This window comes from Arctopsyche grandis, chromosome 7 (genome assembly GCF_051622035.1).
Source record: "Arctopsyche grandis isolate Sample6627 chromosome 7, ASM5162203v2, whole genome shotgun sequence".
Classification (NCBI taxonomy): domain Eukaryota; kingdom Metazoa; phylum Arthropoda; class Insecta; order Trichoptera; family Hydropsychidae; genus Arctopsyche; species Arctopsyche grandis.
The window spans coordinates 17,736,765-17,749,867 of NC_135361.1; the positions used below are offsets into that span (position 1 = coordinate 17,736,765).

The 13,103-nt window shown below is 30.9% G+C and overlaps 2 protein-coding genes across 6 annotated transcripts; both read left to right on the plus strand.

The window, feature by feature from the left end:
* The first annotated feature begins 11 nt into the window (after positions 1-11).
* Positions 12-3,555, plus strand: LOC143914635 (retinol dehydrogenase 12-like). Of its 2 annotated transcripts, none has more exons than XM_077434922.1 (6): positions 12-188; positions 1,210-1,342; positions 1,413-1,775; positions 1,861-1,982; positions 2,108-2,319; positions 2,390-3,555. In XM_077434922.1, exons 2-6 carry the CDS (start codon positions 1,225-1,227, stop codon positions 2,517-2,519), a joined length of 945 nt encoding a protein of 314 aa, XP_077291048.1. In that variant the 5' UTR covers positions 12-188; positions 1,210-1,224; the 3' UTR covers positions 2,520-3,555. The 2 variants fall into 2 exon arrangements, with proteins under 2 accessions (XP_077291048.1, XP_077291049.1); XM_077434923.1 differs by having other exon boundaries at positions 60-188; positions 1,864-1,982.
* On the plus strand, positions 3,496-11,761 carry LOC143914628 (prostatic acid phosphatase-like). Of its 4 annotated transcripts, none has more exons than XM_077434911.1 (8): positions 3,496-3,555; positions 8,487-8,708; positions 9,785-9,880; positions 9,983-10,222; positions 10,301-10,610; positions 11,089-11,303; positions 11,377-11,563; positions 11,626-11,761. In XM_077434911.1, exons 2-7 carry the CDS (start codon positions 8,496-8,498, stop codon positions 11,521-11,523), a joined length of 1,221 nt encoding a protein of 406 aa, XP_077291037.1. In that variant the 5' UTR covers positions 3,496-3,555; positions 8,487-8,495; the 3' UTR covers positions 11,524-11,563; positions 11,626-11,761. The 4 variants fall into 4 exon arrangements, with proteins under 4 accessions (XP_077291037.1, XP_077291036.1, XP_077291035.1 ...); XM_077434910.1 differs by lacking the exon at positions 3,496-3,555 and adding an exon at positions 5,134-5,245; XM_077434909.1 differs by lacking the exon at positions 3,496-3,555 and adding an exon at positions 5,189-5,346.
* Positions 11,762-13,103: the final 1,342 nt, after the last annotated feature.

A 13,103-nucleotide genomic window follows, 5' to 3' on the forward strand; every position in this document is an offset into this window, starting at 1 on the left:
CAAGAATCACTGGTTAACATTCCGGTGTTGTAAAAAGTACCGCTATTTTCGACAGCTACGACGAAGTTCGTAATACTGTTCTACTTCTATGGTGGCAGGCAGTCGCAAGCAGCCTCTTCGTTATTACGCATTCGGCAATCGTGTAAAATTTATTCAAATCACATTCGATAACGGAGTTTCTCATATAGGTAAGTTTACTTAAGGTTAATTCGAACAAAATTAAAATACTTCAAATTTGGATAACCGGTATATCAGATGTACATGTATTGCATTTGAGGTGGCTATTTTTACTTTATCTATGTACGTAGTAACAATAGATGAAGTTTTTTTTAATTTATCTACATATGTAGTGCATATGTACCTGTTAACAATAAATTAACTTTTATAATCATGAGAAAACTGGATTTTGACTCAAAATTTCTCATAGTCGGTATGTGTGTTTATGTATGTGTCATTATCGTTTGACCCACAATTATATCAATTAAAAAAATGGGTATTGAGTATTTTCAACTGCAGTTCCTATCATGGTATGGTGAAAATAACAATCATTGCTTCAAATCATTCATTATTGTGAATGCATAGGAAAAATAAACTGTTTTAAAAATTACTACATATTTACATATTACAAAAGCAATCTCACTACATATTTACAAAAGCAATCTCAGATATTGGAAGAAAACATTAAATTGGATAATTTAAATAAATACATTATTCATGCACCATTCAACAAACATCAATCGCTTAAGGTATAAACTCTACGTCATATTTTGTATTGATATTTGAAAATGATTATAAATTTTCAAATTTACATAAGTATCTAATTGTATATATTATGAAGTATTGGATATTAAATTTATAAACATCTACGAATATATTATTTTATTTTCACTTAATATTATAAGTTATATTATTCACTTGATAATTTATATATTAATAATAATTACCTGCAATTTAATTTATGGCAATACTTGGAATAAATACTAATAACCAAATAAAGGTTAATAAGTATTTATAAGAAAACTCTTATATCTAATTTAGTATAGGGTTGACTAATCAACTAAATATATTATATATGTATGTATGCAAGTTAATTGCTAATTTATAAATTGATCAAGCGTTTTATTAAGCTTGTAACACAGATGGATATTTCAAGTATATTTTTTAAATTATACATCAAGAATTAATTACATTCAAAATTTGTTGTTTTAGACTGCATAAATTAAAATGCCACTGTTTAGTGGAAGATGCTACAGCTTAGCGAGATTGGATGGTATCACTGCCGTAATCACAGGTTGCAATACAGGCATAGGAAAAGAAACTGCTTTAGATTTCTACAAGAGAGGTTTTTGTACATTATTATTATTTATTAATATAAATGTATGTATATACTCAGAAATGTTTATATATTTTAGGCGCACGAGTTTTGATGGCATGTCGGGATTTGACCAAAGCTAACTCTGCCAAAGAAGACATTGTAAAATCGTCTGGAAACATTGATGGTTGTGGTGACTTGGTGGTGGTAAAGCTTGACCTTCTATCATTGTCATCTGTCCGCGAATGTGCTAAATACATTTTAAATACAGAACCCAAAATAAATTTACTAATCAACAATGCCGGTGTTATGATGTGTCCCAAAGGGAAAACTGAAGATGGATTTGAAATTCAATTAGGAACAAACCATTTAGCCCATTTCTTACTAACTCTGTTACTATTTCCACGCATAGCTAACTCAAAACCCGCAAGAATTGTCAATGTTTCATCAACAGCACATGAAAGTAATCAGTAAAAATCAAATTGAATATATCAACTATGAAAATGCATTTTACATTACGATCAATATACTTATTGTTATATTTTAAGGAGGATACATAGATTTTAATGATATTCACTTCGAACAAAGGAATTATAGCCCATTTCAAGCGTACGCTCAGAGCAAATTAGCAAACGTTTTATTTACTAAAGAACTTGCTAAAAAAATTCAGGTATATATATATAATAATTATAAGCTCTACTTAAATTTAAATGGTATTGACGCATACATGATTGCTATTAGATATTCAATTTATCTAATATCAATTATTATTATTTTTGATATGAAAATTTTAAGGAAAATAATATTGATGGTGTCAATGTGTACTCCTTGCATCCTGGAGTAATAAGCACTGAACTTGGACGCCATTTTGCGACTTCTCATCCAATCATTCAGCTAATATTGAAACCATTTCGATGGTTCATGAAAACACCAGAAATGGGTGCTCAAACTACCATTTATTGTGCTGTGGACGAAAAGTGCGCCGAAGAAAATGGTTTATATTATAAGTATGTAATATTTTCATAAAACTATTTTCATAATTCGAGTAAAATATTAAATAATTTTATCATTTTGCAGAGATTGTGTCGCAGTTGAAGCGGCAAAGGAGGCTCTTAATCTGGAGACTGCTGAAAAGTTTTGGAATCTTTCCGAAAAATTAGTCGGATTTGTAAACTGGAATCCCTCAACTGCTGACAATAAAATGTGAAAATCTACATAAAGGAAAATATTGATAACATTATTGCAACTATTACATAAAATTGTTAAAACAGTTTTTTTAATTATTAAATATTGAAAAAAAAATGCTACAGAAGTATATTTTTCTTAGGAAAAATCAAAGTATGTATACACCATGTAAGAAACAGGTTAAGTTTGTGAGGAAATCCCAAGAAGGAGGAAGAGAATAGGACGTTTTACTGTCTTCCCTTTTTAGTTTTGTACAATGTTTTAACGTTGCAAATTTTCGTTACCCGTTCAGTTACATCCAATATTATATTTCTTGGTATGATTTATATAATACTATATATAATTTCGAAAGAGACTTTGTAACTATGTAAGGTTTGTTGGTAACATTGAAAACAAATCAAAGTTTCTATGACGATGATATCGACATCGTTGAATATAATTTTTTTTAGATTCAAATAAATTTAATAAAAAAACAAATAAATGTTTAATATTGATTGTGTTGCCATGTTTAAGCTGTTTATATTACAAATTCCGAGCGAAGCCGGGTAAAAACACTAGTAATGAACAAAGATACAACGATTTATAGTTTATTTTTAATTTAAAAACATAATATATACACACATATGTACATACATATTACTTATGAATAGATATATTTTTGAGCATTGGTGATCAGTTTAAAGACTTTGAGAATTTATGATAATAAATATTAGATAACTACTATAAATATATGTAATATAGAAACGAGAAAATGATTGTTAGATAAATTTACAATACCTAAAGTATCATAATAAAGAAATACAATATGTCTTGCATTCGATCTTCGAAAACGTATTTAGTAGGTAAATAAAAGTATATTATTGTCGACTTCGTCGGTAGATATAGATATTGATATGCACATGCATACATACATATATTCATTATAATATGTGCATACATGTACATATGGTGAAATTATAGATTCCAATATTCAAAATAGATCATAATTTATTAAGTGGTTGAGTCACCAGTGAATCTACACACCTATGTACATAATTGGATGAACAGCATTAAAAAAGGTGCATATTTGTTAAATTTCTCTTTAATTTATTCAATTTTAAATTATTATTCATGCGAATAATAACAAGAATGGATCCATATTTTAACTCTAAAACAGAAAAATAAACTAAATAAGCTGAAATGTGCTTTATGGTTACAAAATTCATGTAACAATTTTCAATGAAAACATGTTTTAGATATTCATCATCACATTATATTAATATTTAATGACAACGTCTTAAATATTCAAACTTTCTCCTCAATCTTTAAATATCTTATGGTTATATAAAATTAATTTACAATTTGGATCGTATTTTTAGTGCTTATATGTATGTACATATTTATATATTAGTCTACCTCAGGGGCCCGAATGTGAAACGCCCGAAAACGCAAATATCGGAAGGCAAAGATCAGTGCCGGCCTTACACCCAATGGCGCCCTCGGGCAATTTTTTCTAAGCATCCTTTGAAAAAAATTATAAAAAACTGGATTACCATATTCCCTTTTCCCGGCCTTGGGACCTTGCTACAGTTTCAGGCAGTGTCAGCAAAAGCATAGAAACCCAAATGTTTGGATATAATTCTTGTAAATTGTGCTGTTTTATAAAATTTAATACAATGAGTGAAAGGCTTTTAAATTGATAAGTTCATTGCTAATAATATCAGATTTTGAATTCGCGGTGAGCTTAATTTGAAGATTGGCTTTTTCCAGTAGATTGTTTGAATAGAATTTGCCGAGTACAAATGTAGAGCCTTTGGCGCTCTAATTTTAATTTTAAACCGCTTTTGGCGCATCGAGCGGCGCCTTAACTTATTTGGCGCCCTCGGGCACTGCCCGACCCAGCCCCCCAAAAAAACCGGCATTGGAAAGATCGAAAATCGAAAGATCAAAAAAAAAGGGTGCATGGTAAACGGTACATACTCACTTAATTTGCGCGAGCAGGATACAACAGGAACAAAAGGAACAGGATTTTCCTCCCGTATTCTGCGCGCGCACATTAATACGGGAGGAAAAGCCTGTTTCTTTTGTTCCTGTTGTATCCTGCTCCGCAAATTAAGTGAGTATGTACCGTTTACCATGCAGCCTTTTTTTTTTGATCTTTCGACTTAAGATCTTTCGATTTTTGATCTTTGCCTTCCGATATTTGCGTTTTCGGACGTTTCACATTCGGGCCCGTCACGGAGACCGCATATACATATATGTATGTATATATATATATATATATATAATTGACTATTCGTTAACTTTGACCTTACTTTGAATGAAATAATTGAATAAAATAAACTGATAGTAGTATACATACATGTATACATATTTTTATCAATGGAAATCATTCTATTAACGAAGGAACACAATACGTCTAAAAATATGTATTTTGTGTGTAAGTTATTGTTTTCGTGGCACGAGTAGTTAGTTCTAGTTGAGTCAAACAAGTAATTGTACATTTCTTTTAAATTCAACTTTTATAAGACCTGCCTCAACTTTTAGAGCTGGCGAATATATGTTTGTATATCTACATTTATTTTCATTTGATGTTGTAGTAACATCGTTAAGATAAGCTACAATTAACGCTAAAATGAGAGGTCAACAATTTTAATGATTACACGATGTGCGTTTGCCCTCTCCACTACGATAAATGTGTTCCAAACATTCACTCGCCGATTGAACATTCTCTTAGAGAACTAGGGAGTGTCGAGCCGGTTAACACAGGTGAGCTGACCGTTTCACCTGGTCACTGCTACTAGTACATAACTGATCCGCTGGCTGGCTGTCATGTGCCTCACAATACGGGAAACTTGCTGACGTACCAGGTCACTTATCAGTTCCAACACGTGCACAAAGGACCACATTCATTCATTGTAATTAACATATTCAACAGTCTGCAACTTTGCATACTTAACATTCTTGTGAAGGAATGTCATTTTCGAAGACGTTGCTCTTATTATAATTATGTATTTGTCCAGCATAACGTAATTATCATGGCTTCAAATTTTTTGAAAGCTATTTAACTCTAGCACAAACAAAATAATATATGTATTTAAACATGTTATATATTTATGTAATGTGACCATTTATTTTTGTCCTCAAAACGGGACATCTACCAATTTTTACGTAATAGTATGTGTATTAAAAAAAACGCGTATTTTTTCATAGTTTTTATTTATTAATAAAAAGAACAGGAATTTTGATGAAGAAAAGAAAAGAACAGGAATGAATAATAAAAATATAAAAAAATTATGTTGTTTTATATTTTTCTGATGAACAAATTTTCTTAAGTATTACTGGGTTTGCTTTTAAATAAGAATGAAATTCTTAAAATTGATTTTAATTAACAACATCGCTTTAAGAACTGAGACTTGCAATTGCTTTTTTTCGGTCGTCCACAACTTGTTCATCTGTGAAAAGACTCTTTCTACGGGTGCATTAGTTCCAGGCAGGCATAAAATGTATTCAATAATTATACGTATATATATATATATATATATATATATATATATATATATATATATATATATATATATATATAATTCAATAAATATACTCTCTTTTTGAAAACGGGACATTTCGACGTCCCGAAACTGTGCTTGGGGACAACGGGACAGGCTACCTAAAATCTTGACAGTCCCGTTCAAAACAGGACGTATGGTCACTTTATGTATATGTAATATAAATATTTAAAAATAATCTAGCGATGTTGGCATAAAATACAATCATTGTTTATATTATAAATGTATTCCTATAAATGTATGTAAATCTAGGGTCAATATTTAAATGCTTAGTAAATTAAGTGATCACGATAAACAATCGCAGCTTTTATCTGCTCACAGTTCCCAAAGTGGTTCCTGTGGACCCCCAGGGGTCCTTGTGACCACTGAGGGGGCCTGTGGCAAATTAAAATAATTTAGGGGTGCGTGGACAACGTCGGGGGTCCGGAATTTCTTGAATGTAAAGGCAATGAAAGGAAAAATTGACATAGTTTATTTGCCATATATAACAAAACCAATTTGAAGCTATAAGTTGGTCAATTAAATTTAATCGAAACTAAAATTGTAATATATGAGATTGTAAAATTTTTCTATACAAACAAACCTTGGGAAGAAAGGAATGCTCTGTTTACAAATCTTTTAAAATTGCAAAAACGAGATGAAGATTTGCTTGCTTATTGTCAACACCTAATGGCTCTTTATTCTGACCTCAGCCAAAGATTTGAGGACATTCTTCACTTGGTTATCCCAGATTGGACGTTGAACCCTTTTGCAAGTAGACCCACAAACTCAGATGAATCCATACTAATACAGGAGAAATTTATTGAATTATCCACAAACGAGGAGCTGAAACCATTATTTGAACAAGGATACCACAAATTCTGGTTACACAAATAGATACCAATTTTATATTCTGCATTATGGGTCACTGTACAGAAGCTGTTGATTGCTTTCCCATCTTCATATTTAGTAGAACGTGGATTTAGTGGAGTTATGAATCTCATCACGAAAAAAAGAAACAGACTGGAAATCAGATACTTACGAATGTTACTCACAAACATAAACAATCTCATATTATCCCATCAGGTTCACCCATCTCATTGAAAAAATAATAGTGTGTTTTTGTATTTTAAAGTTATAATTTTAATAAATACTATTATAATTATCAGAAAGATTTATTTATATTTTATATTTAAATCACCATTTACCATTCAAGACATCAAAATTAAATTTTTCTATTATGCAGTTATGTATGTAGTTATTTCACTCGGGGGTTCATGGTCAGGTTATTGCATTAAGAAAAGGTCCACGGGCATAATACGTTTGGGAACCACTGATTAAGAAGCTAATGAGTGCAAGTACTAATGAAACTTATAATATAAATATATCCTTCAGAGATCTGGAACAACCATTTTGAGTTGCTCCGCTCCGACACCTAAGTAATTGCTCCAGATCCAACCCGTGCTCCGAATAGTTTTAAGAGGAATCATTATTTATCATCTTCATTTATTTAATTTATTAATTTTATTTATATACATAAGTACATATACATATATGTGATAAAAAAGTTTATTTATTTATTATCAACATATTTAATATTTAATATACATATATCATGTGCGCTGAGTATCATGTTAATTTTATTTACATATATACCAGGAAAGCCTTACAGGTAACCCCAATGCGCCTTCCTGGCCAATTACAAACAATGCAGCATTTTAATTACAAGTCGCTGAACTACGAGACACTGAAAACTCGTAATTAACGAGACATCTATGAATTGTACATACATTTTATTGTACATTAATCATACTCAAATAGTGGTGACATAGTAGGTAGAGAGGTTTTTTAGCCAATTTAATCGGGAACCGTTTCAACAATGAAATCAGAAAAATTGGCAAACTCTGATATGAAACGATTGACCTGGAGTCACAAATATCCAAGTCTGACCAGCAGCACTACAGATAATATACTCAGAATAAATTCTTTTCAATCGAGGTCAGCTCATGGGATTGAACCCGGCGCCTCTCAGTGCTAAGCAGAAGCTTAACGACCGAGCTATTCTGCTGGCTATAGTATAAGAGTCCTTTGAGGCCTTGTGCAACCGATTTAGTTTGGGTACTCTGAGTTAGTATTCCAAATTTAGTGATCCTGAGCTGAAAACTGTGGCTTTGTATAGTGGACAAATATATGTATGTACATACAAACAAACAAACATTCATTTACTATGTAGATAGTTGACGTTATATTAGTTTGAATTGACCAACATTGTTCAAGCGGGTGAAATTTAAATGTAAAAGTGAGAAACGGAACTTTTTCAAAACATGTTCAAGTCAATAGTTTAATTTAATGTCGTAGTATATCAATTTGATGGTTTTGAATTGAAAATATAATGTGTACATGTATGCATGTACATATGTACATATTTATATCCAGCATTCAAAATGATCTTTATAATGTTTCAGAATACGGATATGAATTTTGAGTACAACGACAGAAACAATACATGGCAACAATCTGAGCGAGTAACAGGTTTTCGGAGGTGCTTTAATGCAAATAGAATAATGCTTTCAATAACCACTGTAGCAGTGACAGTTTTTATATGTTTGGTGGCTTTTTTTTTATTCGGAGGAAATAATGCAGCGGTTATTAACGAAGATGTTAAAACCTTACGACTAGCAAACATTGTAAGTAACTTAAACTTTTCTAGATTAATCATGTGTATACATGATTAATCGATATGTCTATCTTTATATAAATAAAGCGTACACAATGAATTTTAATAAGCACTCTATTGCAAATAGCACATTTAATAAAATGCATAATTTTGACTTTAGGAGAATTTAAATTATAATTCAGAATAATTTATATAATATTATAGTGTATTCAACCTCACAGAAGCTTATTTCAATCATTCGTAGCCAGGCTTTTTTAGGGGGGCTCAAAATACCAGCACCGCTGCCAAGTATTTAAAAAAAAAATTAACTATTGTATTTCATATGTAATAAAGTATGAATTTAAATTCAAGGCGTTTAAAGCATTCATTCATAATCGTGTGATACATCTCGAAATGATTCTCATAATTATAATTATATTATTATAAAAAATTAGCTGTGATCATTTTATTGGGTAGATTTTAAATGTATTTGATTTTTAAATACTTTTTATTATTACTAAATTATATTAACAACACATATTACATATATCTATTTTAATAGCTACTGATCTACTGATCATTTTCTATTTTTTTATTTTATTTATTCAAGTGTTATCTTACTTTAATGTACAGAATAATAGGAAAAAGAGCTCAAAAACCTATTTACAATTCTTATAAATGCTCACAATACATTTTATACACAATATTAACTAAAGGTTCTCTACAATCGACGATCTATGTAAAGCAGATTATTGTTTAGGTAATTTGTGTTTATACCTGAAGGATATAGACATCTTTTTGCAATCACCGAGACTCTTCACAAGTGTATTAATAATTACTAATTAGGGTTATTTTAAATGTATATGAAACCAGAACTCCATATGTTAATCACCAATAATTGAAAATATCTTATATGTATGTATGTATGCGCATATTTTGAGTAAATTTTTGGAGACTTTTTTTAAAAGGAGAAAATGCGTCCCAGAACTAGTGCAAATCTTGATACATATACTTGTACATAATGTGTATTAAGTTTTACATTACATAATATGTCAAATAATTATATTGATAAGATGTATATTAATTAGTGTTATTATTAATTTACAGATATATAGACATGGTGCAAGAAATCCTACTAGAAGTTACACAGCTGATCCTTATAAGAATTACGAGTGGCCTGGTGGTTTAGGCGCACTTACAAATGTTAGTCGATTAAAAAAATATCATATATGTACCTACATATTAAGACATTTATTTATTTCGTATTTATATTTATGTGTTGTTACCAATTTTTTATATTATCAGTTGGGAAAACAGCAGCTTTACAATTTGGGAGTTACTATGCGCAAGAGATACTCGGGATACTTACCTGACGATTATGATGATAATGATATATATATCAAAAGCAGTGCCAAATCAAGGACGCTGATGAGCGCTTATACATTTTTGGCTGGTTTATATCCACCAACGCCGAAGCAAACGTGGAACTCTAATATTGCCTGGCAGCCAATACCGGTTAATTCGTTGCCGAGAGAATTAGATCCTGTACATAAATTAATATTAAATATTCAACTGCACTATTCCATATATTTAATCAATCTAACATATGCCATAATGTTTTAGATGTTAGCCATGAAAAAACCATGTTCCGAATATGACAAACATTTCAAAGCTATGCAGGAATCTTCAGAATACCAAAAATTAAACGACTCTCTTAGAGATATATATGGAAACATGTCGCTTTATACAAAAGACAGCATAAATAGTATACGAATAGTGGAAGATTTGTACACCAGTTTAATTATTCAAAAACAAAACGATTTGAAGCTTCCTGAATGGACAGACACCTTGGATCATGATCGACTTAAAAAGATTGCAGCATTTTCCTTATCACAAATCACATATGACGATTTTATGATACGCATGAAAGGAGGCACGTGCTTGATTTACTTTTTTGAATTTTGAATTGATACTTTAATTCATATTTAAATAATAATGAAATATCATATCGTGACTACGAAATAACATTCTTAACCAATGAATTTAAAATTAGTATTTTGATTTTTAAATGCTTTTTATTATTACGAAATTATGTTCACAATACATCTTATATCTATTTTAATAGCTACTGATCTACTGATCATTTTCTATTTTACAATTTAATTTAATTTGGTTAGTAATCATAGTATTATATTATTCTAATGTTAATCTACAGCATAATATGAAAAAGAGCTCAAAAACCTATTTAAAATTGGCATTTAATAAATGTTTATTTTTGTAATAACTACTACATCTAGAAAATGTTATCTATTATATATAAAGCTTTGCAAATACTTACATGTAAATAATTGGTATGAGAGTACTGAGAACTCTCTGAAAACACTTAGCCTTACAAATTATCTTCATTACAGGCCCTCTTCTATTAGACATACTTCAAAATATGAAAAATAAACGATCCCATGAATTGAAACCGAATAGAAAATTATTTGTATACTCAGCGCACGATCTTACGTTAGTTAATATTCTGAAAGCCCTTTCGTTCAAAGAAGAAATTTTACCTGATTATGGAGCGACGCTCGTTGTTGAATTGCACAAGTTGCCAGAAATGGTCGACTTTGAAGTGAAGGTCAGTAATGATATTTCATTATTAAGCCATATAGCATGGCAATGTAAAATTATTGTATCTTGTACAATTTCAGTTGCTGTTCTATAATAACACTTACATGGCTGAGCCCCATCGGTTGGAAATGCCAACATGTAAATCACCATGTATGCTATCGATGTTTGAAGAAGTTAGTCAAAAATACATTCCTGTAGACTGGGAAAAAGAATGTGGGAATTCATAGTGAATCGTTAACGAATTATAGATAATTTGTACATATATATATATATATATATATATATATATATATATATATATATATATATATATATATATATATATATACTATATATAAATGTAAAAAAAAACTTAATATTACATATGTATCATATGCATGTAGTACGATACTTCAAATGTGACCTGTCAACTTCAAGTGCATAAAATATGGCAAGTGATTGGGTGGATAACTGTACAATAAGTATAATGATTTGATTGTACTGCTCATTCATAGCCTGATCAAATGGCTAACCTCCATACAACTGACCACATTAACAATTGTTAATGTACGTACATCCATTGATTCGACAACGCCTATTCTTTTCAAATTTAACTACAGCATATGTAAAAATACTATGTATGTTGCATAAAATATTGATAGAAAATTTAATCAATACTAAAATTTCAATGAATTAAAAAAAATTAAACAAATGGGGAATATCATATATTTGTTTTATTGTGTACATTTACAGACCTGAAATCCCATTTCGAACTGCTGCTCTAAATCTAAACGAAACGATTAAAAAATTAATTAGATTCATTCGTTTTCTTATTATGAACTCACAAATTGGTTCTACGCAGTATACATGTAAATGTGTAGACACATGAGATACACATGTACCTACCTCATGTATCTACGTAGTACACATGTAAATACACATGAGATTAAGGGCGCGAACACACAGCGAGGGGTGCGGTATCTTGTACGTGGGATATTTTTTTAGATTTAAACATACAAAAAAAAAACACGCGTATACGGCGTCGTATACGCGGTATCGTGCAGTATATACATAGGATCGTCTATTCATTGGAGCGGTCTCGTTGAAATTCTATAGAATTGTTTATACTAATATCCCTCGCTGTGTGTTCGCGCCCTTAGGGCGAAGACACATTGAGTGGTACGTGTTTTTTCTAAATACACTTTTAAATATGCAAAAAAATGCAGCACCCCTAGCCCATATACATGATACAGTCCTAAAAATCACCTCCCCGGAGTTTGTTCGGTGATATTTTATCTTTGCTTGGCAGTGATTGATTACGGCGAATCTGGTATTTGAAGAAATGTAGGAGAAACTTGTCGGTTGCATATGGATATGCATACACGTGCGACCTCTCAAATACATGCGTTCTGCACGTGCAAGTACACCCGAATTCGGTTTGAGGAACACCCACTGCTTACGGTCATAGCGGGAAGCTAAGAACACATGACGTTCCATACCACTCTGTGTGTTTTCGCCCTTATGATGTTTAAATTGTAAGGTTCAGATGTTTTGGTTAATAATAAAATGTTTGGACATTAAGCAAAACCTAATATAATATAAAATAAAGTAAATAAATGTTCTTCTTCGATTGCTCAATGCTGAGCGTAGTGGTCATTGATATCATCTAGAATCCGGTGGACAATACGCCTTCACTCCTCTCGGTTCTGTGCCAAGTTAAAAGCAGCGTTTAGGGACGATCCTGTCAGTTCTTTAATTTGTCTGACCATCTTATGGGAGATAGTCCTCTCACTCACTTTTCCTCTAGTGTTCCAGTGATTACCAGCTT

Bases quoted from the DNA above. Each gene is read 5' to 3' on its own strand.
- LOC143914635 (XM_077434922.1), top strand. From the start codon at position 1,225: ATGCCACTGTTTAGTGGAAGATGCTACAGCTTAGCGAGATTGGATGGT. The intron at 1,776-1,860 runs GTAATCAGTAAA...TTATATTTTAAG, and splicing joins TTCATCAACAGCACATGAAA to GAGGATACATAGATTTTAAT. The intron at 2,320-2,389 runs GTATGTAATATT...ATCATTTTGCAG, and splicing joins GAAAATGGTTTATATTATAA to AGATTGTGTCGCAGTTGAAG.
- LOC143914628 (XM_077434911.1), top strand. From the start codon at position 8,496: ATGAATTTTGAGTACAACGACAGAAACAATACATGGCAACAATCTGAG. The intron at 10,223-10,300 runs GTACATAAATTA...ATAATGTTTTAG, and splicing joins TGCCGAGAGAATTAGATCCT to ATGTTAGCCATGAAAAAACC. The intron at 10,611-11,088 runs GCACGTGCTTGA...TCTTCATTACAG, and splicing joins TATGATACGCATGAAAGGAG to GCCCTCTTCTATTAGACATA.